This window comes from Salvelinus namaycush, chromosome 20, assembly GCF_016432855.1.
Source record: "Salvelinus namaycush isolate Seneca chromosome 20, SaNama_1.0, whole genome shotgun sequence".
Taxonomy (NCBI): Eukaryota; Metazoa; Chordata; class Actinopteri; order Salmoniformes; family Salmonidae; genus Salvelinus; species Salvelinus namaycush.
In genome coordinates this window covers 1,111,027-1,137,395 of record NC_052326.1, presented here as the reverse complement: position 1 = coordinate 1,137,395, position 26,369 = coordinate 1,111,027, and the positions used below count along the sequence as shown (strand labels likewise).

General features: G+C 48.5%; 1 protein-coding gene across 1 annotated transcript in view; it reads right to left on the bottom strand.

Moving 5' to 3' along the window:
• Positions 1–26,369, bottom strand: part of srgap2 (SLIT-ROBO Rho GTPase activating protein 2) — a 131,651-nt gene that overhangs the window by 34,586 nt on the left and 70,696 nt on the right. The window contains exon 4 of the mRNA XM_039015559.1: positions 11,352–11,514. Coding sequence (XP_038871487.1) covers positions 11,352–11,514 — 163 coding nt within the window. The remainder of the gene's footprint in view (positions 1–11,351; positions 11,515–26,369) is intronic.

Genomic DNA, 26,369 nt, shown 5'->3' with positions numbered 1-26,369 from the left:
TTGGCCATATTAAGATCCAGCTACAATGTTGTGTTTGTCGCAATACAATAGAATTACCGGTCGGCCTAATATGCTATTCGCATTCAAACCATGAAAAGGAAAAACCGAAGAGAACTTAATTTAATGCTGCAATATAATAACCTGGTCGTATTTCCCCTATAAACAATGACTTGACGTACTTTGATATTACCATAATAAAGTTGCGATATTATTGTTCAAGTTTGGTGTGGTATGGCTATTATAAGGTTGAGCTACTGCAGGCCTATGAAGGCAGTGCACACCGGCATTCCAACCGACTCTGACAGGTGAACTTGAGGTGACGAAGAACGTTCTAGATCTACTAGAGCTACTCCTTCAATCTAACAATATAATATATATCTTTATAAAACATATTCTGATAGAAAAAGTACCAATTCGCCTCCTTCTGTATGCCTACATCTGTATGTCATTGATTTATTTAAGTGTCATACACCTACCGGTGCCCAGCCCACGGGCTTTACAAGACACGACAGAACAAAATAACATTTGACAAGTTATACAAATGATACGCATACAATAATCATGGCAAGTACAGCTACCATCTAGCCACACTACACAAAAAGTGCATTTCTCCTCCTCCTCCAGTCATTGTGAACAAACTGAGCAATCTCAAACACGCCCTGTCGAAAAAAGAAGGGAAAAAAAGATTTCAAGCCTCTGCTCGCCCAGTAACCACAATACTTCAGGCTTATCGACAAAAATGTTACAAAAGAGATCGTCATACAGAGGGCAATAAAACACTAAATTGATTTCGTTTTCGATTTCCCCAAGATCACACAGTAGGCAAATTCTCTCCTCTTTAGGCACTCTGTTAAATCTACCCATCTCTATAGCCAGAGGGAGGGGGCCGGATCTGACTCGTTTTTTTGTTAGGTCCAGGCAGACATATGGTTCAGGGGTGTAGTTCTCTTTGATGAGAGTGTACATTCTAAGTTTAGGTTTAAACCAAACATCAACTGCCCATTTTTCCTCGTGGATCAGAAAAAGCTTGTCCTTGATTTGGTTAACACCACATGGTAATTTGTTACTGATTATAAACTGGGTGGTTCAAGCCCTGAATGGTGACTGGCTGAAAGCCGTGGAATATGAGACCATATACCACGGGTATGACAAAACATGTATTTTTACTGTTCTAATTACCTTGGTAAGCAGTTTATAATAGCAATAAGGCACTTTGGGGGTTTGTGTATCCGTGGGCTGCATCCGGCTTAAGAACAGCCCTTACCCATGGTATATTGGCCATATACCGTCCCAGCTTTAATATATATTGAAAATCAGTTTCACAAAAAAATAGATAAAAATTGTATGGCCCACGGATAGTTATTAGTAAGGTCACAGTCTAACACTTTTTTTTGTGATTCTGTGTTCTGGCATATTTATCAGTCTGTTCCATAGACTTACCATGTCCCCTTTTTTGCCTAACCACACATGGTTCCCAAACCCATATCTCCACAGATGGCCAGGTACTACCGTACGGCACTAGTAGCCTATCTGACAGTTATAAAGAAATCCATGACGATGTGGGGAACATGGCGCCGGCATATCTCTATCTAGGCCTAAGCTTGTCTCCTTGAATATACATTATGTTATATATCATACATTGGACTCCTAAGTCTATATGCCTATATGCATGCAATTCCCTGATGTGTTTAGCGCTCAAATATCCGACAGCGGTGAGGTCGACAATTATTGTTTTAGGAAAGTTAAAACCGATAAAACAATAGACTATAAAGTTTTGAATATGCTACGCTTCGATCCGACCAGCACGGGGTCTGTTTGGGTCTGTTTTCCATGACCATTTCCGGAATGGGTCTCCGTTTAAAAAAATAATAATGTATTCATGCATTTTTTTTTATTTTTTTTATTTAACCTTTATTTAACCAGGTAGGCAAATTGAGAACACGTTCTCATTTACAATTGCGACCTGGCCAAGATAAAGCAAAGCAGTTCGACACATACAACAACACATAGTTACACATGGAGTAAAAACAAACATATAGTCAATAATACAGTGAAAAAAAATAAGTCTATATACAATGTGAGCAAGTGAGGTGAGATAAGGGAGGTGAAGGCAAACAGATATATGTATAAATAAATAAAAATATAAAAAGGCCATGGAGGCGAAGTGAGTACAACACAGCAAGTAAAATAAAAACTAAAAAAAACACTGGAATGGTTGGTTTGCATTGGAAGAAAGTGCAAAGTAGAGACAGAAATAATGGGGTGCAAAGGAGCAAAATAAATTAATAAATAAATACAGTAGGTAAAGAGGTAGTTGTTTGGGCTAAATTGTAGATGGGTTATGTACAGGTGCAGTAATCTATGAGCTGCTCTGACAGCTGGTGCTTAAAGCTAGTGAGGGAGATAGGTGTTTCCAGTTTCAGAGATTTTTGTAGTTCGTTCCAGTCATTGGCAGCAGAGAACTGGAAGGAGAGGCGTCCAAAGGAAGAATTGGTTTTGGGGGTGACTAGAGAGATATACCTGCTGGAGCGCGTGCTACAGGTAGGTGCTGCTATGGTGACCAGCGAGCTGAGATAAGGGGGGACTTTACCTAGCAGGGTCTTGTAGATGACCTGGAACCAGTGGGTTTGGCGACGAGTATGAAGCGAGGGCCAGCCAACGAGAGTGTACAGGTCGCAGTGGTGGGTAGTATATGGGGCTTTGGTGACAAAACGGATGGCACTGTGATAGACTGCATCCAATTTATTGAGTAGGGTTTTGGAGGCTATTTTGTAAATGACATCACCGAAGTCGAGGATTGGTAGGATGGTCAGTTTTACAAGGGTATGTTTGGCAGCATGAGTAAAGGATGCTTTGTTGCGGAATAGGAAGCCAATTCTAGATTTGACTTTGGATTGGAGATGTTTGATGTGGGTCTGGAAGGAGAGTTTACAGTCTAACCAGACACCTAGGTATTTGTAGTTGTCCACATATTCTAAGTCAGAGCCGTCCAAAGTAGTGATGTTGGACAGGCGGGCAGGAGCAGGCAGCGATCGGTTGAAGAGCATGCATTTGGTTTTACTTGTATTTAAGAGCAGTTGGAGGCCACGGAAGGAGAGTTGTATGGCATTGAAGCTCGCCTGGAGGGTTGTTAACACAGTGTCAAAAGAAGGGCCAGAAGTATACAGAATAGTGTCGTCTGCGTAGAGGTGGATCAGAGAATCACCAGCAGCAAGAGCGACATCATTGATGTAAACAGAGAACAGAGTCGGTCCAAGAATTGAACCCTGTGGCACCCCCATAGAGACTGCCAGAGGCCCGGACAACAGACCCTCCGATTTGACACACTGAACTCTATCAGAGAAGTAGTTGGTGAACCAGGCGAGGCAATCATTAGAGAAACCAAGGCTGTCGAGTCTGCCAATGAGGATGTGGTGATTGACAGAGTCAAAAGCCTTGGCCAGGTCAATGAATACGGCTGCACAGTATTGTTTCCTATCGATGGCGGTTACGATATCGTTTATGACCTTGAGCGTGGCTGAGGTGCACCCATGACCAGCTCTGAAACCAGATTGCATAGCGGAGAAGGTGTGGTGTGATTCGAAATGGTCGGTAATCTGTTTGTTGACTTGGCTTTCGAAGACCTTAGAAAGGCAGGGTAGGATAGATATAGGTCTGTAGCAGTTAGGGTCAAGGGTGTCCCCCCCTTTGAAGAGGGGGATAACCGCAGCTGCTTTCCAATCTTTGGGGATCTCAGACGACACGAAAGAGAGGTTGAAGAGGCTAGTAATAGGGGTGGCAACAATTTCAGCAGATAGTTTTAGAAAGAAAGGGTCCAGATTATCTAGCCCGGCTGATTTGTAAGGGTCCAGATTTTGCAGCTCATTGAGAACATCAGCTGACTGTATTTGGGAGAAAGAGAAATGGGGAAGGCTTGGGCGAGTAGCAGAGGGGAGGGCAGTGCTGTTGTCCGGGGTAGGGGTAGCCAGGTGGAAAGCATGGCCAGCCGTAGAAAAATGCTTATTGAAATTCTCAATTATAGTGGATTTGTCGGTGGTGACAGTGTTTCCTATCTTCAGAGCGGTTGGAAGCTGGGAGGAGGTGTTCTTATTCTCCATGGACTTTACGGTGTCCCAGAACTTTTTTGAATTTGTGTTGCAGGAAGCAAATTTCTGCTTGAAAAAGCTAGCCTTGGCTGTTCTAACTGCCTGTGTATATTGGTTTCTGGCTTCCCTGAAAAGTTGCATATCACGGGGGCTGTTCGATGCTAATGCAGAACGCCATAGGATGTTTTTCTGTTGGTTAAGGGCAGTCAGGTCAGGAGAGAACCAAGGGCTATATCTGTTCCTGGTTCTAAATTTCTTGAATGGGGCATGCTTATTCAAGATGGTGAGGAAGGCATTTTTAAAAAATGACCAGGCATCCTCTACTGACGGGATGAGATCAATATCCTTCCAGGATACCCCGGCCAGGTCGATTAGGAAGGCCTGCTCGCTGAAGTGTTTCAGGGAGCGTTTGACAGTGATGAGTGGAGGTCGTTTGACCGCTGACCCATTACGGATGCAGGCAATGAGGCAGTGATCGCTGAGATCTTGGTTGAAAACAGCAGAGGTGTATTTGGAGGGCAAGTTTGTTAGGATGATATCTATGAGGGTACCCGTGTTTACGGAATTGGGGTGGTACCTGGTAGGTTCATTGATAATTTGTGTGAGATTGAGGGCATCAAGCTTAGATTGTAGGGTGGCTGGGGTGTTGAGCATGTTCAAATTTAGGTCGCCTAGCAGCACGAGCTCTGAAGATAGATGGGGGGCAATCAGTTCACATATAGTGTCCAGAGCACAGCTGGGGGCAGAGGGTGGTCTATAGCAGGCGGCAACGGTGAGAGACTTGTTTTTAGAGAGGTGGATTTTTAAAAGTAGAAGTTCAAATTGTTTGGGAACAGACCTGGATAGTATAACAGAACTCTGCAGGCAGTCTTCGCAGTAGATTGCAACACCGGCCCCTTTGGCCGTTCTATCTTGTCTGAAAATATTGTAATTGGGGATAAAAATGTCTGAATTTTTGGTGGTCTTTCTAAGCCAGGATTCAGACACGGCTAAAACATCCGGGTTGGTAGAGTGTGCTAAAGCAGTGAACAAAACAAACTTAGGGAGGAGGCTTCTAATGTTAACATGCATGAAGCCAAGGCTATTACGGTTACAGAAGTCATCAAAAGAGAGCGCCTGGGGAATAGGAGTGGAGCCAGGTACTGCAGGGCCTGGATTCACCTCTACATCACCAGAGGAACAGAGGAGAAGTAGGATAAGGGTACGGCTAAAAGCTATGAGAATTGGTCGCCTAGAGCTACTAGAGCAGAGAGTAAAAGGAAGTTTCTGGGGGCGATAAAATAGTTTAAAGGAATAATGTACAGACAAAGGTATGGTAGGATGTGAATACAGTGGAGGTAAACCTAGGTATTGAGTGATGATGAGAGAGATCTTGTCTCTAGAAACATCATTGAAACCAGGTGATGTCATCGCATATGTGGGTGGTGGAACTGAGAGGTTGGATATGGTATAGAGAGCAGGGCTAGAATCTCTACAGTGAAATAAGCCAATAAACACTAACCAGAACAGCAATGGACAAGGCATATTTTCATTAAGGAGAGGCATGCTTAATCGAGTGATCAATAAGGGTCCAGTGAGTAGAGGTTGGTTGGGGTCGTGGCGATCCAGACAGCTGGCCGGGTATATGGCTATCGGTAGCAGCATAGGATGGAGGTCTGTTTGTAGATACCTCGTGCGTTTCCGTCGGTAGGTTCCGTGTAGTGGGGTTTTGTTCAGATAGCAGCCGATAAGACAGCTAACGATTAGCGGGCCTCAGATGAGCGTTCAGGTAACGTCGGGACGGAGGTGCCGGTTGGATAAATCCCTCGGGCAGAATAACGTCGGCAGTCAGTCGTGAAGGCCCGGTGGGGTTCCGTATCTGCAGCAGCAACAAAAGAAACGGGTCCGGATGGTGATGGAACTCCTCAGCTGGCTAGCTCCAGCATGATTTGAGTTTGCTCCGGGGTCGACGTAAGCCAATAGTCACACGGTATGCAGCTAGCTAGCTGCGAAATCAAGGTGCAAGTGTCCAGAGCCTGCGGTTGGAATCCGGGGAAACTGAGAGAAAAAAAAGTCCCGGAATGCTCCGGTCCGAGTCGCGTTGCACAAAAGTGCCGGTAGATTATCGAGCTAAAGGAATAGCTGATGACCGCAAAACGTGGGCAGCTGAAACACCAACGCTAGCCAGCAAACCGGCTAATTTCGGGGCAGCTACAGATTAGCTTCTGGCTAGCTATCGGAGTAGCTTCTGGTTAGCTTTCAGGCTAGCTTCTGAATTAGCCCCTGGCTGTCTTCCACGATGGATTTTCAGATTGAGGTAAATAATACTTATTGTAATTGGTGAAGCGGGTTGCAGGAAAGCTTTTGCAGGAAAGCTTTTGTAGTTGAGTTCTTGGATAATAAAATAAATTAAAGATATGTGAAGAAAAGGTGTAAATATATATATATACAGGACACGACACGACAATACGGAAAAAGACGTCTGAACTGCTAAGCCACCTTGGAAATGCATATCGAGTCGGGCGGGAAAGCTAAGGATCAATTTCGGAACGGGTCCAACTGACACCACAAAACAAAACGACATTCCTGACACCTCCAACACCCCCGACATGATGGGCCCTGGTCAAAAGTAGTGCACTACACAGGGAGCATGGTGCCCTTTGGGATGCAACTAGCTCTCTCCAACAGAAGAAAGGTGGGAGATGAGTAATCCTATAGGTCCATCTGTACTAAGATATTACACACTCCCTCACACACAAACAGATGGAGGTGAAAGGTGGGAAGAGTTTGGATGGATGTTTGAAATAGAGGGGCCTGGAGACCTCAGCTGTCATATCTACATCCTAAACACCATAGCCCCCTCCAAGCTCGTCACCAAGCTTGGGACCCTTGGGACTGAACACCTCCTTGGATCCAGGACTTCCTGATGGACCGGCCCCAGGTGGTGAGGGTAGGCAACATCACCTCCGCAACGCTGACCCTCAACAAGGGGGCCCCACAGGGGTGTGTGCTTAGTCCCCTCCTGTACTCCCTGTTCACCCACGACCGCGTGGCCACGCACGACTCCAACACCATCACCGAGTTTGCTGGCGACACGACGGAGCACGCCCCCATCCACATCAACAGGGATGCAGTGGAGAGGGACGAGAGCTTCAGTTCCTCGGTGTCAAAATGACTAAGGACTTAAAATGGTCCACACACACGCACACACACGCACACAGTTGTGAAGAAGGCGCGACAGGGCCTCTTCCCCTTTGGGTGGTTGAAAAGATGTGGGATGGGCCCTCAAATCCTCAAAATGTTCACTGCTTGATGTGGCAACTGCACCGCCCTCGATTGGATGGCGCTACAGAGGGTGGTGCGGATAGCCCTGTATAACACTGGGGCCGAGCTCCCTGCCATCCAGGACCTTTATACCAGGCGGTGTGAAAGGAAGGCCCGGAAAATTGTTAAAGACTCCAGCCACCCTAGCCATGTGCTCTCTGCTTCCGCATGGCAGCAGTACCGGAGCAACACATCTGTAACCAACAGCCTCCTGAACAGCTTCTATCCCCAAGCCATAAGACTGCTAAATAGCTAAATTGCACTCACTCTGTACACACTCTACACACTGACTCTGTGCACACTCTACACACTGACTCTGTACACACACTCTACACACTGACTCTGTACACTAACTCTACACACTGACTCTGTACACACACTCTACACACTGACTCTGTGCACACTCTACACACTGACTCTGTACACACACTCTACACGCTGACTCTGTGCACACTCTACACACTGACTCTGTACACACACTCTACACACTGACTCTGTACACACTCTACACACTGACTCTGTACACACACTCTACACACTGACTCTGTACACACTCTACACAATGACTCTGTGCACACTCTACACACTGACTCTGTACACACACTCTACACACTGACTCTGTACACACTCTACACACTGACTCTGTACACACACTCTACACACTGACTCTGTACACACTCTACACACTGACTCTGTACACACTCTACACACTGACTCTGTACACACTCTACACACTGACTCTGTACACACACTCTACACACTGACTCTGTACACACACTCTACACACTGACTCTGTGCACACACTCTACACACTGACTCTGTACACACACTCTACACACTGACTCTGTACACACTCTACACACTGACTCTGTACACACTCTACACACTGACTCTGTGCACACTCTACACACTGACTCTGTACACACTCTACACACTGACTCTGTACACACTCTACACACTGACTCTGTGCACACTCTACACACTGACTCTGTACACACACTCTACACACTGACTCTGTACACACACTGACTCTGTACACACTCTACACACTGACTCTGTGCACACTCTACACACTGACTCTGTACACACACTGACTCTGTACACACACTCTACACACTGACTCTGTACACACTCTACACACTGACTCTGTACACACTCTACACACTGACTCTGTACACACTCTACACACTGACTCTGTACACACACTCTACACACTGACTCTGTACACACTCTACACACTGACTCTGTGCACACTCTACACACTGACTCTGTACACACTCTACACACTGACTCTGTACACACACTGACTCTGTACACACTCTACACACTGACTCTGTACACACTCTACACACTGACTCTGTACACACTCTACACACTGACTCTGTACACACACTCTACACACTGACTCTGTACACACACTCTACACACTGACTCTGTGCACACACTCTACACACTGACTCTGTACACACACTCTACACACTGACTCTGTACACACACTCTACACACTGACTCTGTACACACTCTACACACTGACTCTGTGCACACTCTACACACTGACTCTGTGCACACTCTACACACTGACTCTGTACACACTCTACACACTGACTCTGTACACACTCTACACACTGACTCTGTGCACACACTCTACACACTGACTCTGTACACACACTCTACACACTGACTCTGTACACACACTGACTCTGTACACACACTCTACACACTGACTCTGTGCACACTCTACACACTGACTCTGTGCACACTCTACACACTGACTCTGTGCACACTCTACACACTGACTCTGTACACACTCTACACACTGACTCTGTACACACACTCTACACACTGACTCTGTACACACACTCTACACACTGACTCTGTACACACACTCTACACACTGACTCTGTACACACACTCTACACACTGACTCTGTACACACACTCTACACACTGACTCTGTGCACACTCTACACACTGACTCTGTACACACACTCTACACACTGACTCTGTGCACACTCTGCACACTGACTCTGTACACACTCTACACACTGACTCTGTACACACTCTACACACTGACTCTGTACACACACTCTACACACTGACTCTGTACACACACTCTACACACTGACTCTGTGCACACACTCTACACACTGACTCTGTACACACACTCTACACACTGACTCTGTACACACTCTACACACTGACTCTGTACACACTCTACACACTGACTCTGTACACACACTCTACACACTGACTCTGTACACACTCTACACACTGACTCTGTACACACTCTACACACTGACTCTGTACACACACTCTACACACTGACTCTGTACACACACTGACTCTGTACACACTCTACACACTGACTCTGTACACACTCTACACACTGACTCTGTACACACTCTACACACTGACTCTGTACACACTCTACACACTGACTCTGTACACACTCTACACACTGACTCTGTACACACTCTACACACTGACTCTGTACACACTCTACACACTGACTCTGTACACACTCTACACACTGACTCTGTACACACTCTACACACTGACTCTGTACACACTCTACACACTGACTCTGTACACACTCTACACACTGACTCTGTACACACTCTACACCCTGACTCTGTACACACACTCTACACACTGACTCTGTACACACACTCTACACACTGACTCTGTACACACTCTACACACTGACTCTGTACACACTCTCTACACACACACTCTCTCTCTCTCTCTCTCTCTCTGTCTCTCTGTCTCTCTGTCTCTCTGTGTACTGTAGGTTAATGCCTGAAGGTGTGCTTGCAAATCACTCTGTGACACTGAGCCATTGGGAGGCGAGGGAGGCTGGAGGAGGAGAGGGGAACAGAGAGACGAGGCTGGGAGGACAAGATAATGAGGTTTCCATAGGAGGCTGCTGGCTGCAGCTCTGAATGCTTGGCAGACCACACTAACATGCTGACCTCTAACATGCTGACCTCTAACATGCTGACCGCTCGCGTCGCAAAATACATTTAGAAATCCATGTTATTCAATTATTGCACCCACACTGCTCGCGCGCGTCAACGAGGGTCTGCGATGCCAAGGGCTAAAATAGAACTCCTTTCTATTTCTGACGTAGATCGCGCTGAAAGTCCTGCCTCTCCCATCTCCTCATTGGTTTATAGAAGCAGGTACCCACGTGCCATCTCCTCATTGGTTATACCCACGTGGGTGATTGAAAGATGAAATGTTTTGCCAGCATGCTAGCTAAATAGGACAAATTAGCTAGCAAGTGCAAGCTAACTAGCTAAATTGCCATACATGTTTAATGCTTTTCGACCTGTCCCCAAATTAATGTAATTAGTTCAGAGTTTGTTTTGATATTTTAACCTGCGTGTCGTGATCGGGTTTGGTGTAGCCTTTTTTCCTTTGCTGTTGGTGGGTAGTTATCTTTGTTAGTGGCACTATAGCCCTGTTAAGCTTCACGGTCGTTTCTTTGTTTCTTGTTTTGTTGTCGACATTTAAATATAATAAAGGAAAATGTACACTCACAACGCTGCACCTTGGTCTCCTTCCGACGACGGCCGTGACACCCTGTATATAACTTACTACCGTTCTCGTGTTCTTCTTATTCAATATTTTTTAATTTTTAATTTTTACTTATTTTACAGTACTACGGATATTGTTTACTGCATTGTTGGGAAAGAGCTTGCAAGAAATACAGTTCACTGTACTTGTGCACGTGACAATTAAACTTGCAACAACATCAATACAGGGCTAATGGGGTGGGGAGGCAGGGGGGGCAGAGAGGGGGGGGGGGGGCAGGGAGGGAGGGAGACAAAGTATTTGTCAGGGGGAGATAACATCTGCATGGCTGAAGAGATCACAGAGTTGTGTGTGTTATATTGTGTGTGGGTGGTGTGGTGCGCATCTGTGTGTGGGACGTGTGCGCGTGTGCTCCCGTGCGTGTTACCTTTTTGAAGAGTCGTCCGGAGTCCTCGCTGACCTGGGCGAAGCGCGGTATGATGTTGTTGAGGTAGAGGTCAGAGAGGGTAGCGTGGTCTCGGCTCTCCCTCTTCACCTGAGTCAACAACAGGTTCCAACAGTTGACTGGAGACAGCACACTCTGCTCCTTCCTGTACGGAGAGACAGAAGGAGAATTGAGTACACCACAAGCTGCATCAGTATTCAAAGTGTTCAGCACTTGTATACCAGGGCGTTATGCATCAAAAGCCAACATGATTTCATTATCACTCCTCTCAATGAAACCAAAGATAGAAGGAAAAAACATACAAATGTGGAAAAGAGAGAGAGAGAGAGAGAGAGAGAGAGAGAGACTTTATTGAAATATGGCTTAAAAGGCTGAGGCCTGAGGCTTACTTCTGAGTTAGACTGGTCAGAGCAGCATGCCACTCTGCTACAGAATAAAAATCTATCAACGCTTACTCACATCCCCTGAAGACCTTGACCCTCAACTTCGGACCCCAGGGCTCAGCAGCATACCCCACAGTAAACTCTGCGTAAACCCAAGTGCATCAACCATGCATACACACACCACACAGAAGGGCTCGCACCCCCAGACACCCATCTCCTCAGCTGCCCTCTCTGGTATTCCTGAGACCTTCCCTTCAGCAACCCACAGCTTAGAGACACATTCCCACTATCTGTGTGTGTGTGTGTGTCTGTGTGTCTGTGTCTGTGTCTGTGTCTGTGTCTGTGTGTGTGTGTGTGTGTGTGTGTGTGTGTGTGTGTGTGTGTGTGTGTGTGTGTGTGTGTGTGTGTGTCTCCAATGTTCCTGTGCTAGAGGGAAGCCTTCTCAGAAAGCCCATCCCAGTCACGCTGAGAGGGAATACAAGATACACATTCAGATATAGAATAAGGTTGAGTATCATCGTTACACATTCTATACAGTCCCGCTGGCATGAGATGTGGCCAAACGCCAACTCTAAAAGTCTAATAGACTTCACTGGCTGCACTGTGAAACTCCACACACACTCCTATGTGTGTGTGGGTGCGCATGTGTGTGTGTGTGTGGTGCGCGTGCCCAGATAAATGGAGATTGGAGAGCAGTTGTAAGTGTGTGTAGAGCAGGAGTCTCCAACCTTTTCTACCATGAAAGATACTTTTTTTTTTAAACAGTATCATGTCGCAAGCTACGAATATTTTTTTTTATAGCACATTCTTCTCTTCTCTACCTTGCAACTCTTCCCTGGGTCCTTGGTGTACAAGAGATGTGTTTTCTGTCAATATACCTGGTCAAATAATGGTTCATAAACAACTTCAAGGGGGCCCCATAAAATTATATTCTGTTTTCTCGGTTTTATTTTTCCTGTTTTTTGTTATTTTCCTTTCGTTTCTTATTCTCAATTATTCATAGAGAAACAACAAAAATGGATGTTCTGAATCCATGTCAATGCTTAAATCACATCAGAAGACCAAATTTGAGGTTATAAATATATATATATTGTTTTGTTGTGTAATTGCCGTTTAATTGCGCATTAAGCAAGAGCGGAATGTGTAGTTCTAGGGATGTTTCTGGGTAGTCACTAGTTACCACAGCCACAAAGTCAGAAACCCTGTCTATCTGTACAGTTTATCTTCCTAAAATCAGATTTGAAACCTAACCTTAACTACACTGCTTGTCTCATGCCTAATAGGCTGACCACACCGCTCGCGTTGCGTTGCAAAATAAATTTAGAAATCTATGTTATTCAATTATTGCACCCACACTGCTTGTGCGTCTGCGTTGCCAAAGGCTAAAATAGAAGTCAGTTCTATTTCTGACGCAGATTGCGCTGCAAGTCCTGCCTCCCCCATCTCATTGGTTTATAGAAGCAGGTACCCACGTGCCATCTCCTCATTGGTTATACCCACGTGGGTGATTGAAAGACGAACTGTGTTGCCGGTCGTCGTGGTAAAACTATGAAAGTTTAGATGCCAATCACCATATAAATTCAAAGATGAAAAAGCCTGGAAGGAGGAGAGATGACTAGAAACGATTCGGTTGACCGTTTTATGTGTGGATTAATTGTCGGAGTAGAGGACCTTGTGCATTTCAGGTAAAATAACAACTCAATGTTTATATCCCAGGACAAATTAGCTAGCAACAGTAAGCTAGCTAAATAGGACAAATTAGCTAGCAAGTGCAAGCTAACTAGTTAAATTTCCATAAATGTTTAATGCTTTTCGACCTGTTCCCAAATTAATGTAATTGGTTCAGAGTTTGTTTCGATATTTTAACCTGCGTGTCGCGATCGCGTTTGGTGTGGGGGGACAAAATAAATATATGCACGATGGCGCACGCGCGCAGCCGGTTTGGGTTTTGTGTAACCCTAACCTTACGTTTTGACTTTATGGCTGCTGTAACTAGTGAAAACCATGTTTCTGCTGTTAGGCCTAATTTGCAAAACAATGGCCACACAACTGACCCCAATAATCATGATATCTTTGTCAGGTAAGCCTACTTTACAGTTAACATTTAATGGAGACGTGATCTAATTATCATGAGCATGGAGTAATAGACAAATTCGCGCACCAAACAGACAGACAGTGGCAAAATTGCTGGAAATTAATTTGCAGATATCGTGTTACGTCTGGCTTTTTAAGCCAATAGCGGCTAACCAGGAGTGGGATAGTGTCCAGCTTTGATTGGATAGTAGCCGGAACCTTTATGCCTATGACAGTTTGCGATGGAACACATGAAAAAAATGCATTTACTTTCAGAATTGCTTGGCGACCTACTCGTAGGTGGGCTGAAAGCTAATCGTGACTCGTAATCTACCTGTTGGAGACCTCTGGTGTAGAGAGTAGGTTAGGGCACCATGTTAGTTTGATGCAGAGTTACAGTCAGGGCACATGAGCAGAGACACTGTGAACCACACACACACACACACAGGCACGCCAACACACACACAAACTTTCTGTCTCTTTCTCTTTCTATCTCTTTCTCAGCTAATCGCATCACACTAACCCAGAATGCAGTGCGGCGTACAATCCAGCGTACACACACACACACTCCAACCCAAACACACACACTGCAAGCTATCTCGTACACGGATACACACACACACAAGGTCCCATAATGGTCACAAGCGTAGACACTTGGACAAGAGGGCAAGAGTGTCCAGACAGACTTCACTATTACAGAGAGATTGAGAGAGAGAGAAACAGAGAGAGAGAGAAAAAGAGAGAGAGAGAAAAAGAGAGAGAGAGAGAGCGAGAGAAACAGAGACAGAGAGTGAGACAGAAACAGAGAGAGAGAGAGAGAGAGAGAGAGAGAGAAACAGAGAGAGAGAAACAGAGAGATAGAAACAGAGAGAGAGAAACAGAGAGCGAGAAACAGAGACGGAGAGAAAAAGCTAGGTCTGGAAGAAACACTGCTCTACACACAGGAAGGCAACCTATTTTTATTGTATTTTTGTATATTATTTTTATGTTTTTTTAACTAGGCAAGTCACAACCATCATGTATTTGTGTGTGTGACTCAGTGTAGTTTGTGAGGATGCTGCCATGTGATGGCCTACAAGCCCTCTGTTATGTGTATCCTGCATGATATAAAGCAGGATAATGAGTTCACTATAAAACCCCTACTGCACTGTAAAACCCTACTGCACTGTAAAATCCCTACTGCACTGTAAAACCCCTACTGTACTGTAAAACCCCTACTGTACTCTAAAACCCCTACTGCACTGTAAATCCCTACTGCACTGTAAAAAAAAACTACTGCACTGTAAAACCCTACTGCATTGTAAATTCCCTACTGCACTGTAAAACCCTACTGCACTGTTAAAAAAAACTACTGCACTGTAAATTCCCTACTGCACTGTAAAACCCTACTGCACTGTAAAACTCTGTTAGAGATGCTGCTGGATGCTAAAGTGCATTCTTCCTATGTGTGTGTGTGTGTGTGTGTGTGTGTGTGTGTGTGTGTGTGTGTGTGTGTGTGTGTGTGTGTGTGTGTGCGTCTGTGTGTGTGTGTGTGTGTGTGTGTGTGTGTGTGTGTGTGTGTGTGTGTGTGTGTGTGTCTGTGTGTGCGTCTGTGTGTGTGTGCATGTCTGTGTGCGTGTCTGTGTGTGTGCGTGTCTGTGTGTGTGTGTTACGGATGAACAGAATGGTTTCAGAATGAGTGTAAATGGATGAGTGTGGTCTGTTCTGCCCTAAAGCACATATTTGGTATATGACACACACACACACACCACACACACACACACACACACACCGGGATAATGCAAGTAGAGTATTGACCCCAGAAGACACACAGTTAGAGAGACAGAGCATGTCTTTGACTGAGGGGGAGAGAGAGACAGGGGGAGGTTGACTGGGGGGAAAGTCTGGTGTTGATGGTGACGTAACGCTAGAGATGTAAGACCCAGGCACTGGGAACACTGGGCGAGTCATTGTGACTGGAGGCTGTGGGCTGTGTGATAGTAATATCATAGCTTATGGTAAATAGCTGTGAAAAGGACAGAGTGACTATTAAACCAGAACTCAACATATTCGGAACAAGAACTCTAAACACGGCTTGGGTAATCTATCTATCTATCTATCTATCTATCTATCTATCTATCTATCTATCTGTCTATCTGTCTGTCTGTCTGTCTGTCTGTCTGTCTGTCTGTCTGTCTGTCTGTCTGTCTGTCTGTCTGTCTGTCTGTCTGTCTGTCTGTCTGTCTGTCTGTCAGTCAGTCAGTGTGACATCCCGCCTGGTTGCGCAACCCAGCGCGTGTCCTCTATCGCCATGTGACCACCCCTTAACCCTCTACCCAGATGTCACCATGGCAACACCAAGGCTGCCACTCCAAACAGATTTGGGCAAACACCAAATCTAAAAAAGTCTAATAGGTTGTTCAGACAAGACTTCACTGGTTGCACTGTAAAAGTTTTCCCAGGGTCACCTCTGACCCTAAGACATTGCATGGTCATAAACGCACACAGACACACACGTTGTGCTTTTGGCTGGACTGACTGGATGTTTCCTCTAGTTAAAGTCTTCAGTGGTTCATACATTCCTGCAGCATTAGAGACATGGAGGGGCCAGGAGAGGGGAGGAGAGAAGCAAGCTGGGGTCCATCTCTCTATGTTAGTGGTCTCTCCACATTCAGCTCATGTAGTCTCGTTGCCACAGACACGCAGAAACACCCAGGGCAGCAGTCACTACGGGTTAAACCACGCAACCCCCTGTTGCTCCAGTCACTACGGGGTTAAACCACGCAACCCCCTGTTGCTCCAGTCACTACGGGGTTAAACCAAGCAACCCCCTGTTGCTCCAGTCACTACGGGGTTAAACCACGCAACCCCCTGTTGCTCCAGTCACTACGGAGTTGAATCCAAGCAACCCCCTGTTGCTCCAGTCACTACGGGGGTAAACCAAGCAACCCCCTGTTGCTCTAGTCACTACGGGGTAAACCATGCAACCCCCTGTTGCTCCAGTCACTAAGGTGGTTAAAACACGCAACCCCCTGTTGCTCCAGTCACTACGGAGTTGAATCCAAGCACCCCCTGTTGCTCCAGTCACTACGGGGTAAACCAAGCAACCCCCTGTTGCTCTAGTCACTACGGGTAAACCAGCAACCCCCTGTTGCCCAGTCACTACGGGGTTAAACACGCAACCCCCTGTTGCTCCAGTCACTATGGGTTAAACCAAGCAACCCCCTGTTGCTCCAGTCACTACGGGGTTAAACCACGCAAACCCTGTTGCTCCAGTCACTACGGGGGTTAAACCACGCAACCCCCTGTTGCTCCAGTCACTACGGGGTTAAACCACGCAACCCCCTGTTGCTCCAGTCACTACGGGGTTAACCAAGCCACCCCCTGTTGCTCCAGTCACTATGGGGTTAAACCACGCAACCCCCTGTTGCTCCAGTCACTACGGGGTAACCACGCAACCCCCTGTTGCTCCAGTCACTACGGGGGTAAACCAAGCAACCCCCTGTTGCTCTAGTCACTACGGGGTTAAACCAAGCAACCCCCTGTTGCTCCAGTCACTACGGAGTTGAATCCAAGCAACCCCCTGTTGCTCCAGTCACTACGGGGTAAACCATGCCAACCCCCTGTTGCTCCAGTCACTACGGGGTTAAACCACGCAACCCCCTGTTGCTCTAGTCACTACGGGGTTAAACCACGCAACCCCCTGTTGCTCCAGTCACTACGGGGTTAAACCACGCAACCCCCTGTTGCTCCAGTCACTACGGGGTAAACCAAGCAACCCCCTGTTGCTCCAGTCACTACGGGGTAAACCATGCAACCCCCTGTTGCTCCAGTCACTACGGGGTTAAACCACGCAACCCCCTGTTGCTCTAGTCACTACGGGGTTAAACCAAGCAACCCCCTGTTGCTCCAGTCACTACGGGGTAAAACCACGCAACCCCCTGTTGCTCCAGTCACTACGGGGTTAAACCACGCAACCCCCTGTTGCTCCAGTCACTACGGAGTTGAATCCAAGCAACCCCCTGTTGCTCCAGTCACTACGGGGTTAAACCAAGCAACCCCCTGTTGCTCCAGTCACTACGGGGTTAAACCAAGCAACCCCCTGTTGCTCCAGTCACTACGGGGTTAAACCACGCAACCCCCTGTTGCTCCAGTCACTACGGGGTTAAACCACGCAACCCCCTGTTGCTCCAGTCACTACGGAGTTGAATCCAAGCAACCCCCTGTTGCTCCAGTCACTACGGGGTTAAACCAAGCAACCCCCTGTTGCTCCAGTCACTACGGGGGTAAACCAAGCAACCCCCTGTTGCTCTAGTCACTACGGGGTAAACCATGCAACCCCCTGTTGCTCCAGTCACTACGGGGTAAACCACGCAACCCCCTGTTGCTCCAGTCACTACGGGGTAAACCACGCAACCCCCTGTTGCTCCAGTCACTACGGGGTTAAACCAAACAACCCCCTGTTGCTCCAGTCACTACGGGGTTAAACCACGCAACCCCCTGTTGCTCCAGTCACTACGGGGTTAAACCACGCAACCCCCTGTTGCTCCAGTCACTATGGGGTTAAACCAAGCAACCCCCTGTTGCTCCAGTCACTACGGGGTAAACCAAGCAACCCCCTGTTGCTCCAGTCACTACGGGGTTAAACCAAGCAACCCCCTGTTGCTCCAGTCACTATGGGGTTAAACCACGCAACCCCCTGTTGCTCCAGTCACTACGGGGTTAAACCAAGCAACCCCCTGTTGCTCCAGTCACTACGGGGGTAAACCAAGCAACCCCCTGTTGCTCCAGTCACTATGGGGTTAAACCACGCAACCCCCTGTTGCTCCAGTCACTACGGGGTTAAACCACGCAACCCCCTGTTGCTCCAGTCACTACGGGGTTAAACCTCGCAACCCCCTGTTGCTCCAGTCACTACGGGGTTAAACCTCGCAACCCCCTGTTGCTCCAGTCACTATGGGGTTAAACCAAGCAACCCCCTGTTGCTCCAGTCACTATGGGGTTAAACCACGCAACCCCCTGTTGCTCCAGTCACTACGGGGGTAAACCAAGCAACCCCCTGTTGCTCTAGTCACTACGGGGTTAAACCACGCAACCCCCTGTTGCTCCAGTCACTACGGGGTTAAACCAAGCAACCCCCTGTTGCTCCAGTCACTACGGGGTTAAACCAAGCAACCCCCTGTTGCTCCAGTCACTACGGGGTTAAACCAAGCAACCCCCTGTTGCTCTAGTCACTACGGGGTTAAACCACGCAACCCCCTGTTGCTCCAGTCACTACGGGGTTAAACCACGCAACCCCCTGTTGCTCCAGTCACTACGGGGTTAAACCTCGCAACCCCCTGTTGCTCCAGTCACTACGGGGGTAAACCAAGCAACCCCCTGTTGCTCTAGTCACTACGGGGTAAACCATGCAACCCCCTGTTGCTCCAGTCACTAAGGTGGTTAAACCACGCAACCCCCTGTTGCTCCAGTCACTACGGAGTTGAATCCAAGCAACCCCCTGTTGCTCCAGTCACTACGGGGGTAAACCAAGCAACCCCCTGTTGCTCTAGTCACTACGGGGTAAACCATGCAACCCCCTGTTGCTCCAGTCACTACGGGGTAAACCACGCAACCCCCTGTTGCTCCAGTCACTACGGGGTAAACCACGCAACCCCCTGTTGCTCCAGTCACTACGGGGTTAAACCAAACAACCCCCTGTTGCTCCAGTCACTACGGGGTTAAACCACGCAACCCCCTGTTGCTCCAGTCACTACGGGGTTAAACCACGCAACCCCCTGTTGCTCCAGTCACTATGGGGTTAAACCAAGCAACCCCCTGTTGCTCCAGTCACTACGGGGTTAAACCACGCAACCCCCTGTTGCTCCAGTCACTACGGGGTAAACCAAGCAACCCCCTGTTGCTCCAGTCACTACGGGGTTAAACCAAGCAACCCCCTGTTGCTCCAGTCACTATGGGGTTAAACCACGCAACCCCCTGTTGCTCCAGTCACTACGGGGTTAAACCAAGCAACCCCCTGTTGCTCCAGTCACTACGGGGGTAAACCAAGCAACCCCCTGTTGCTCCAGTCACTATGGGGTTAAACCACGCAACCCCCTGTTGCTCCAGTCACTACGGGGTTAAACCACGCAACCCCCTGTTGCTCCAGTCACTACGGGGTTAAACCTCGCAACCCCCTGTTGCTCCAGTCACTATGGGGTTAAACCTCGCAACCCCCTGTTGCTCCAGTCACTACGGGGTTAAACCAAGCAACCCCCTGTTGCTCCAGTCACTATGGGGTTAAACCAAGCAACCCCCTGTTGCTCCAGTCACTACGGGGTTAAACCACGCAACCCCCTGTTGCTCCAGTCACTACGGGGGTAAACCAAGCAACCCCCTGTTGCTCTAGTCACTACGGGGTTAAACCACGCAACCCCCTGTTGCTCCAGTCACTACGGGGTTAAACCAAGCAACCCCCTGTTGCTCCAGTCACTACGGGGTTAAACCAAGCAACCCCCTGTTGCTCCAGTCACTACGGGGTTAAACCAAGCAACCCCCTGTTGCTCTAGTCACTACGGGGTTAAACCACGCAACCCCCTGTTGCTCCAGTCACTACGGGGTTAAACCACGCAACCCCCTGTTGCTCCAGTCACTACGGGGTTAAACCTCGCAACCCCCTGTTGCTCCAGTCACTACGGGGGTAAACCAAGCAACCCCCTGTTGCTCTAGTCACTACGGGGTAAACCATGCAACCCCCTGTTGCTCCAGTCACTAAGGTGGTTAAACCACGCAACCCCCTGTTGCTCCAGTCACTACGGAGTTGAATCCAAGCAACCCCCTGTTGCTCCAGTCACTACGGGGGTAAACCAAGCAACCCCCTGTTGCTCTAGTCACTACGGGGTAAACCATGCAACCCCCTGTTGCTCCAGTCACTACGGGGTAAACCACGCAACCCCCTGTTGCTCCAGTCACTACGGGGTTAAACCAAGCAACCCCCTGTTGCTCCAGTCACTATGGGGTTAAACCAAGCAACCCCCTGTTGCTCCAGTCACTACGGGGTTAAACCAAGCAACCCCCTGTTGCTCCAGTCACTATGGGGTTAAACCACGCAACCCCCTGTTGCTCCAGTCACTACGGGGTTAAACCAAGCAACCCCCTGTTGCTCCAGTCACTACGGAGTTGAATCCAAGCAACCCCCTGTTGCTCCAGTCACTACGGGGTAAACCATGCAACCCCCTGTTGCTCCAGTCACTACGGGGTTAAACCACGCAACCCCCTGTTGCTCTAGTCACTACGGGGTTAAACCACGCAACCCCCTGTTGCTCCAGTCACTACGGGGTTAAACCACGCAACCCCCTGTTGCTCCAGTCACTATGGGGTTAAACCACGCAACCCCCTGTTGCTCCAGTCACTATGGGGTTAAACCAAGCAACCCCCTGTTGCTCCAGTCACTACGGGGTTAAACCACGCAACCCCCTGTTGCTCCAGTCACTACGGGGGTAAACCAAGCAACCCCCTGTTGCTCTAGTCACTACGGGGTTTAAACCACGCAACCCCCTGTTGCTCCAGTCACTACGGGGTTAAACCAAGCAACCCCCTGTTGCTCCAGTCACTACGGGGTTAAACCAAGCAACCCCCTGTTGCTCCAGTCACTACGGGGTTAAACCAAGCAACCCCCTGTTGCTCCAGTCACTACGGGGTTAAACCAAGCAACCCCCTGTTGCTCTAGTCACTACGGGGTTAAACCACGCAACCCCCTGTTGCTCCAGTCACTACGGGGTTAAACCACGCAACCCCCTGTTGCTCCAGTCACTACGGGGTTAAACCTCGCAACCCCCTGTTGCTCCAGTCACTACGGGGTTAAACCTCGCAACCTCCTGTTGCTCCAGTCACTACGGGGTTAAACCAAGCAACCCCCTGTTGCTCCAGTCACTACGGGGTTAAACCACGCAACCCCCTGTTGCTCCAGTCACTACGGAGTTGAATCCAAGCAACCCCCTGTTGCTCCAGTCACTACGGGGTAAACCATGCAACCCCCTGTTGCTCCAGTCACTACGGGGTTAAACCATGCAACCCCCTGTTGCTCCAGTCACTACGGGGGTAAACCAAGCAACCCCCTGTTGCTCCAGTCACTACGGGGGTAAACCACGCAACCCCCTGTTGCTCCAGTCACTACGGGGTAAACCACGCAACCCCCTGTTGCTCCAGTCACTACGGGGGTAAACCAAGCAACCCCCTGTTGCTCCAGTCACTACGGGGTAAACCAAGCAACCCCCTGTTGCTCCAGTCACTACGGGGTAAACCACGCAACCCCCTGTTGCTCCAGTCACTACGGGGTAAACCAAGCAACCCCCTGTTGCTCCAGTCACTATGGGGTTAAACCACGCAACCCCCTGTTGCTCCAGTCACTACGGGGTTAAACCAAGCAACCCCCTGTTGCTCCAGTCACTACGGGGTAAACCAAGCAACCCCCTGTTGCTCCAGTCACTACGGGGTAAACCAAGCAACCCCCTGTTGCTCCAGTCACTTCCATGGTTAAACCAAGCAACCCCCTGTTGCTCCAGTCACTACGGGGTTAAACCAAGCAACCCCCTGTTGCTCCAGTCACTATGGGGTTAAACCAAGCAACCCCCTGTTGCTCCAGTCACTATGGGGTTAAACCACGCAACCCCCTGTTGCTCCAGTCACTATGGGGTTAAACCAAGCAACCCCCTGTTGCTCCAGTCACTACGGGGTTAAACCAAGCAACCCCCTGTTGCTCCAGTCACTACGGGGTTAAACCAAGCAACCATGTTGCTCCAGTCACTATGGGGTTAAACCAAGCAACCCCCTGTTGCTCCAGTCACTATGGGGTTAAACCAAGCAACCCCCTGTTGCTCCAGTCACTATGGGGTTAAACCACGCAACCCCCTGTTGCTCCAGTCACTACGGGGTTAAACCACGCAACCCCCTGTTGCTCCAGTCACTATGGGGTTAAACCAAGCAACCCCCTGTTGCTCCAGTCACTACGGGGTTAAACCACGCAACCCCCTGTTGCTCCAGTCACTACGGGGTTAAACCACGCAACCCCCTGTTGCTCCAGTCACTACGGGGTTAAACCACGCAACCCCCTGTTGCTCCAGTCACTACGGGGTTAAACCAAGCAACCCCCTGTTGCTCCAGTCACTATGGGGTTAAACCACGCAACCCCCTGTTGCTCCAGTCACTACGGGGTAAACCACACAACCCCCTGTTGCTCCAGTCACTACGGGGGTAAACCAAGCAACCCCCTGTTGCTCTAGTCACTACGGGGTTAAACCAAGCAACCCCCTGTTGCTCCAGTCACTACGGGGTTAAACCAAGCAACCCCCTGTTGCTCCAGTCACTACGGGGTTAAACCAAGCAACCCCCTGTTGCTCCAGTCACTACGGGGTTAAACCAAGCAACCCCCTGTTGCTCTAGTCACTATGGGGTTAAACCACGCAACCCCCTGTTGCTCCAGTCACTATGGGGTTAAACCACGCAACCCCCTGTTGCTCCAGTCACTACGGGGTTAAACCAAGCAACCCCCTGTTGCTCCAGTCACTACGGGGTTAAACCACGCAACCCCCTGTTGCTCCAGTCACTACGGGGTAAACCACGCAACCCCCTGTTGCTCCAGTCACTACGGGGTTAAACCACGCAACCCCCTGTTGCTCCAGTCACTACGGGGTTAAACCACGCAACCCCCTGTTGCTCTAGTCACTACGGGGTTAAACCAAGCAACCCCCTGTTGCTCCAGTCACTACGGGGTTAAACCACGCAACCCCCTGTTGCTCCAGTCACTACGGGGTTAAACCAAGCAACCCCCTGTTGCTCCAGTCACTACGGGGTTAAACCACGCAACCCCCTGTTGCTCCAGTCACTACGGAGTTGAATCCAAGCAACCCCCTGTTGCTCCAGTCACTACGGAGTTGAATCCAAGCAACCCCCTGTTGCTCCAGTCACTACGGAGTTGAATCCAAGCAACCCCCTGTTGCTCCAGTCACTACGGGGGTAAACCACGCAACCCCCTGTTGCTCCAGTCACTACGGGGTTAAACCAAGCAACCCCCTGTTGCTCCAGTCACTACGGGGGTAAACCACGCAACCCCCTGTTGCTCCAGTCACTACGGGGTTAAACCAAGCAACCCCCTATTGCTCCAGTCACTATGGGGTTAAACCAAGCAACCCCCTGTTGCTCCAGTCACTATGGGGTTAAACCAAGCAACCCCCTGTTGCTCCAGTCACTACGGAGTTGAATCCAAGCAACCCCCTGTTGCTCCAGTCACTACGGGGTTAAACCAAGCAACCCCCTGTTGCCCACCAGCGAATAGCCGGAATACCAGGGGTCTCCACGGAATCACCACACACACACACACACACACACACACACACACACACACACACACACACACACACACACACACACACACACACACACACACACACACACACACACATACACACACACACACATACACACACACACACACAGACACAGACACAGACACACAAGACCGGAAAAATATGTGAGATTCCAGCGTGGCACCAGAGCTGAGCTGGAGCAGATGAGCTGTTAAAGAGCAGTTGTTAGAGAGAGCAGGATGGGGGGGAAGAGAGAGAGGGAGGGAGGAGGGTAGAAAGAGCGATAGAGGGGGGTGGGAGAGTAAGGGGGGGGGGGGGGGGGGGGGGGGCAAGACAAATATGAGATGCTGACGAAACAGTAGTATTCTCTCCTCCTTCCTCCATTCCCCCCACACTCCTCGCCCCAAGCATCGATCAGAGAGGGGAGGCGTGCTGTCTGCAGGAGACATGTAATCTCCGCGGAGGTGTGATTGAGTCTGGAAGTCCAGACACAAACAGACAGGATATTGATCACACAAACACAACGTGGGGATCGTGTGTGTTTCACCAGGAAAAGTCCCCGTCTACCTCTACTAGATCATCTATTTCAGGAAGAGTGTGACTGGCTGGAACATGGCAAGATGGACAACAAGAAAGAGGAAGCGAAACGAAAAGGGAACAAAAAGGGAAGTAAAAGAGAAAGGAGAAAAGCAGAAGAGGAGGTTTAGCTCGAGTCAGTTAAACAAGTTCAGAGCAGCTTGCTTTCCCTGAAGACCTACAGATGTAGGACGTTCATTTGATCACACTTTGGTTGCTGAGAATTTTCCTGCATGGCAGGAAATGCGAACTTATAGTGGGTGAACTTCGAAAAGGCTTTTAAAGTTTGTAATTTAAAATGTCAGACTTGATTTGCCCTAACGGAAAATGTATCAGCCCTGACAAAAAGTGGACCATTCATTAGAATTCACATAATAATTCACATTTCCTGTTGCTGAAGGATTATTTTCCTGCTGTGGCAAACTGGCTCAAATTCAGATGTCTCCATGTCCACACAGTCAACTCAGTCACTCGCCACGGTGTGTATGTGTGTGCCTGTCATACCGTAGTGCTGGAAATTGCCAAGGACAATACATAAGTATCACAATGTATTGCGATTCACACGATTCTATATGTATTGCGATTCGATACTGTGATTTTATTAGCGATTTCTCACCATATGTCTGCTGAAGAGGGACAAGAGAGAGTCATGGGAAAATTAGTTTTGATCCGACATGGAAACAAAAGTGATGAAAACTAATTGGTTCCCTATTTAAAAAGAAAATGGAGAACAAGCTATGAAGGAAAAATACTGGCGTTTTGGTGCAGGTACAGCCAACTAGCGCAAAAATAATATTGCGTTATTGTCAAAACGATACGATATATCGACAGAAATAATATCCCGATATGTAACTGTAACGATTTCTTAACCAATCACTGTCCACCGTACCAGGCTTGCTAGTATTACTCCTAGTGCTGTCATTACTATAGTACTACTCTTAGAACCGTGTACTGTCAGCAGGCCGTCCCAAACCCATCACAGCTCAGCGCAGCGTGGTGTAGAGCAGAGCGGCCCGCCACACATTACAGCAGAGGATTATGGGTTTAGACAGGAAGAGGATCTGACAGCGGCCAGACGCTTTGGTGAGGGAGGCCACGAGACACTCAAACAGCGCCGACAGTGAGCCTCAATCTTTCCTTCTAATCCACTGGCTGTGTATCCATGTTATTAATGTGTTCTCCCTGTCATATCACAGTGTTGAGAACTGGTATTATTAAAAGACCTGAAGGGTGTTTCCTTTCCTCTTCTCTCCTCTCCTCTGCTCTCCATTCCTCTCTTCTCCCCTTCTCTCCTCTCCTCTCCACTCCTTCCTTCTCTTCCCCTCCTCTTCTCTCCGCTCCCCTTCTATCAACCTCTCCTCTCCTCTCACACAACAGGAGGAATTATAGAACCAGGTGTCACGCTGGGAGAGATAATCACTGTTCTGCTGTGTGTGTATGTGTGTGTGTGTGTGTGTGTGTGTGTGTGTGTGTGTGTGTGTGTGTGTGTGTGTGTGTGTGTGTGTGTGTGTGTGTGTGTGTGTGTCCGTGTTTTTGGGCAAGGTTACACACTGCAAGGTGCTGCAGAGTATTCCGAGCACAAAATCACCACCTGGCATTGTTGGCAACGGGACACAAGTACCCACATGGACACACAAACACACGAG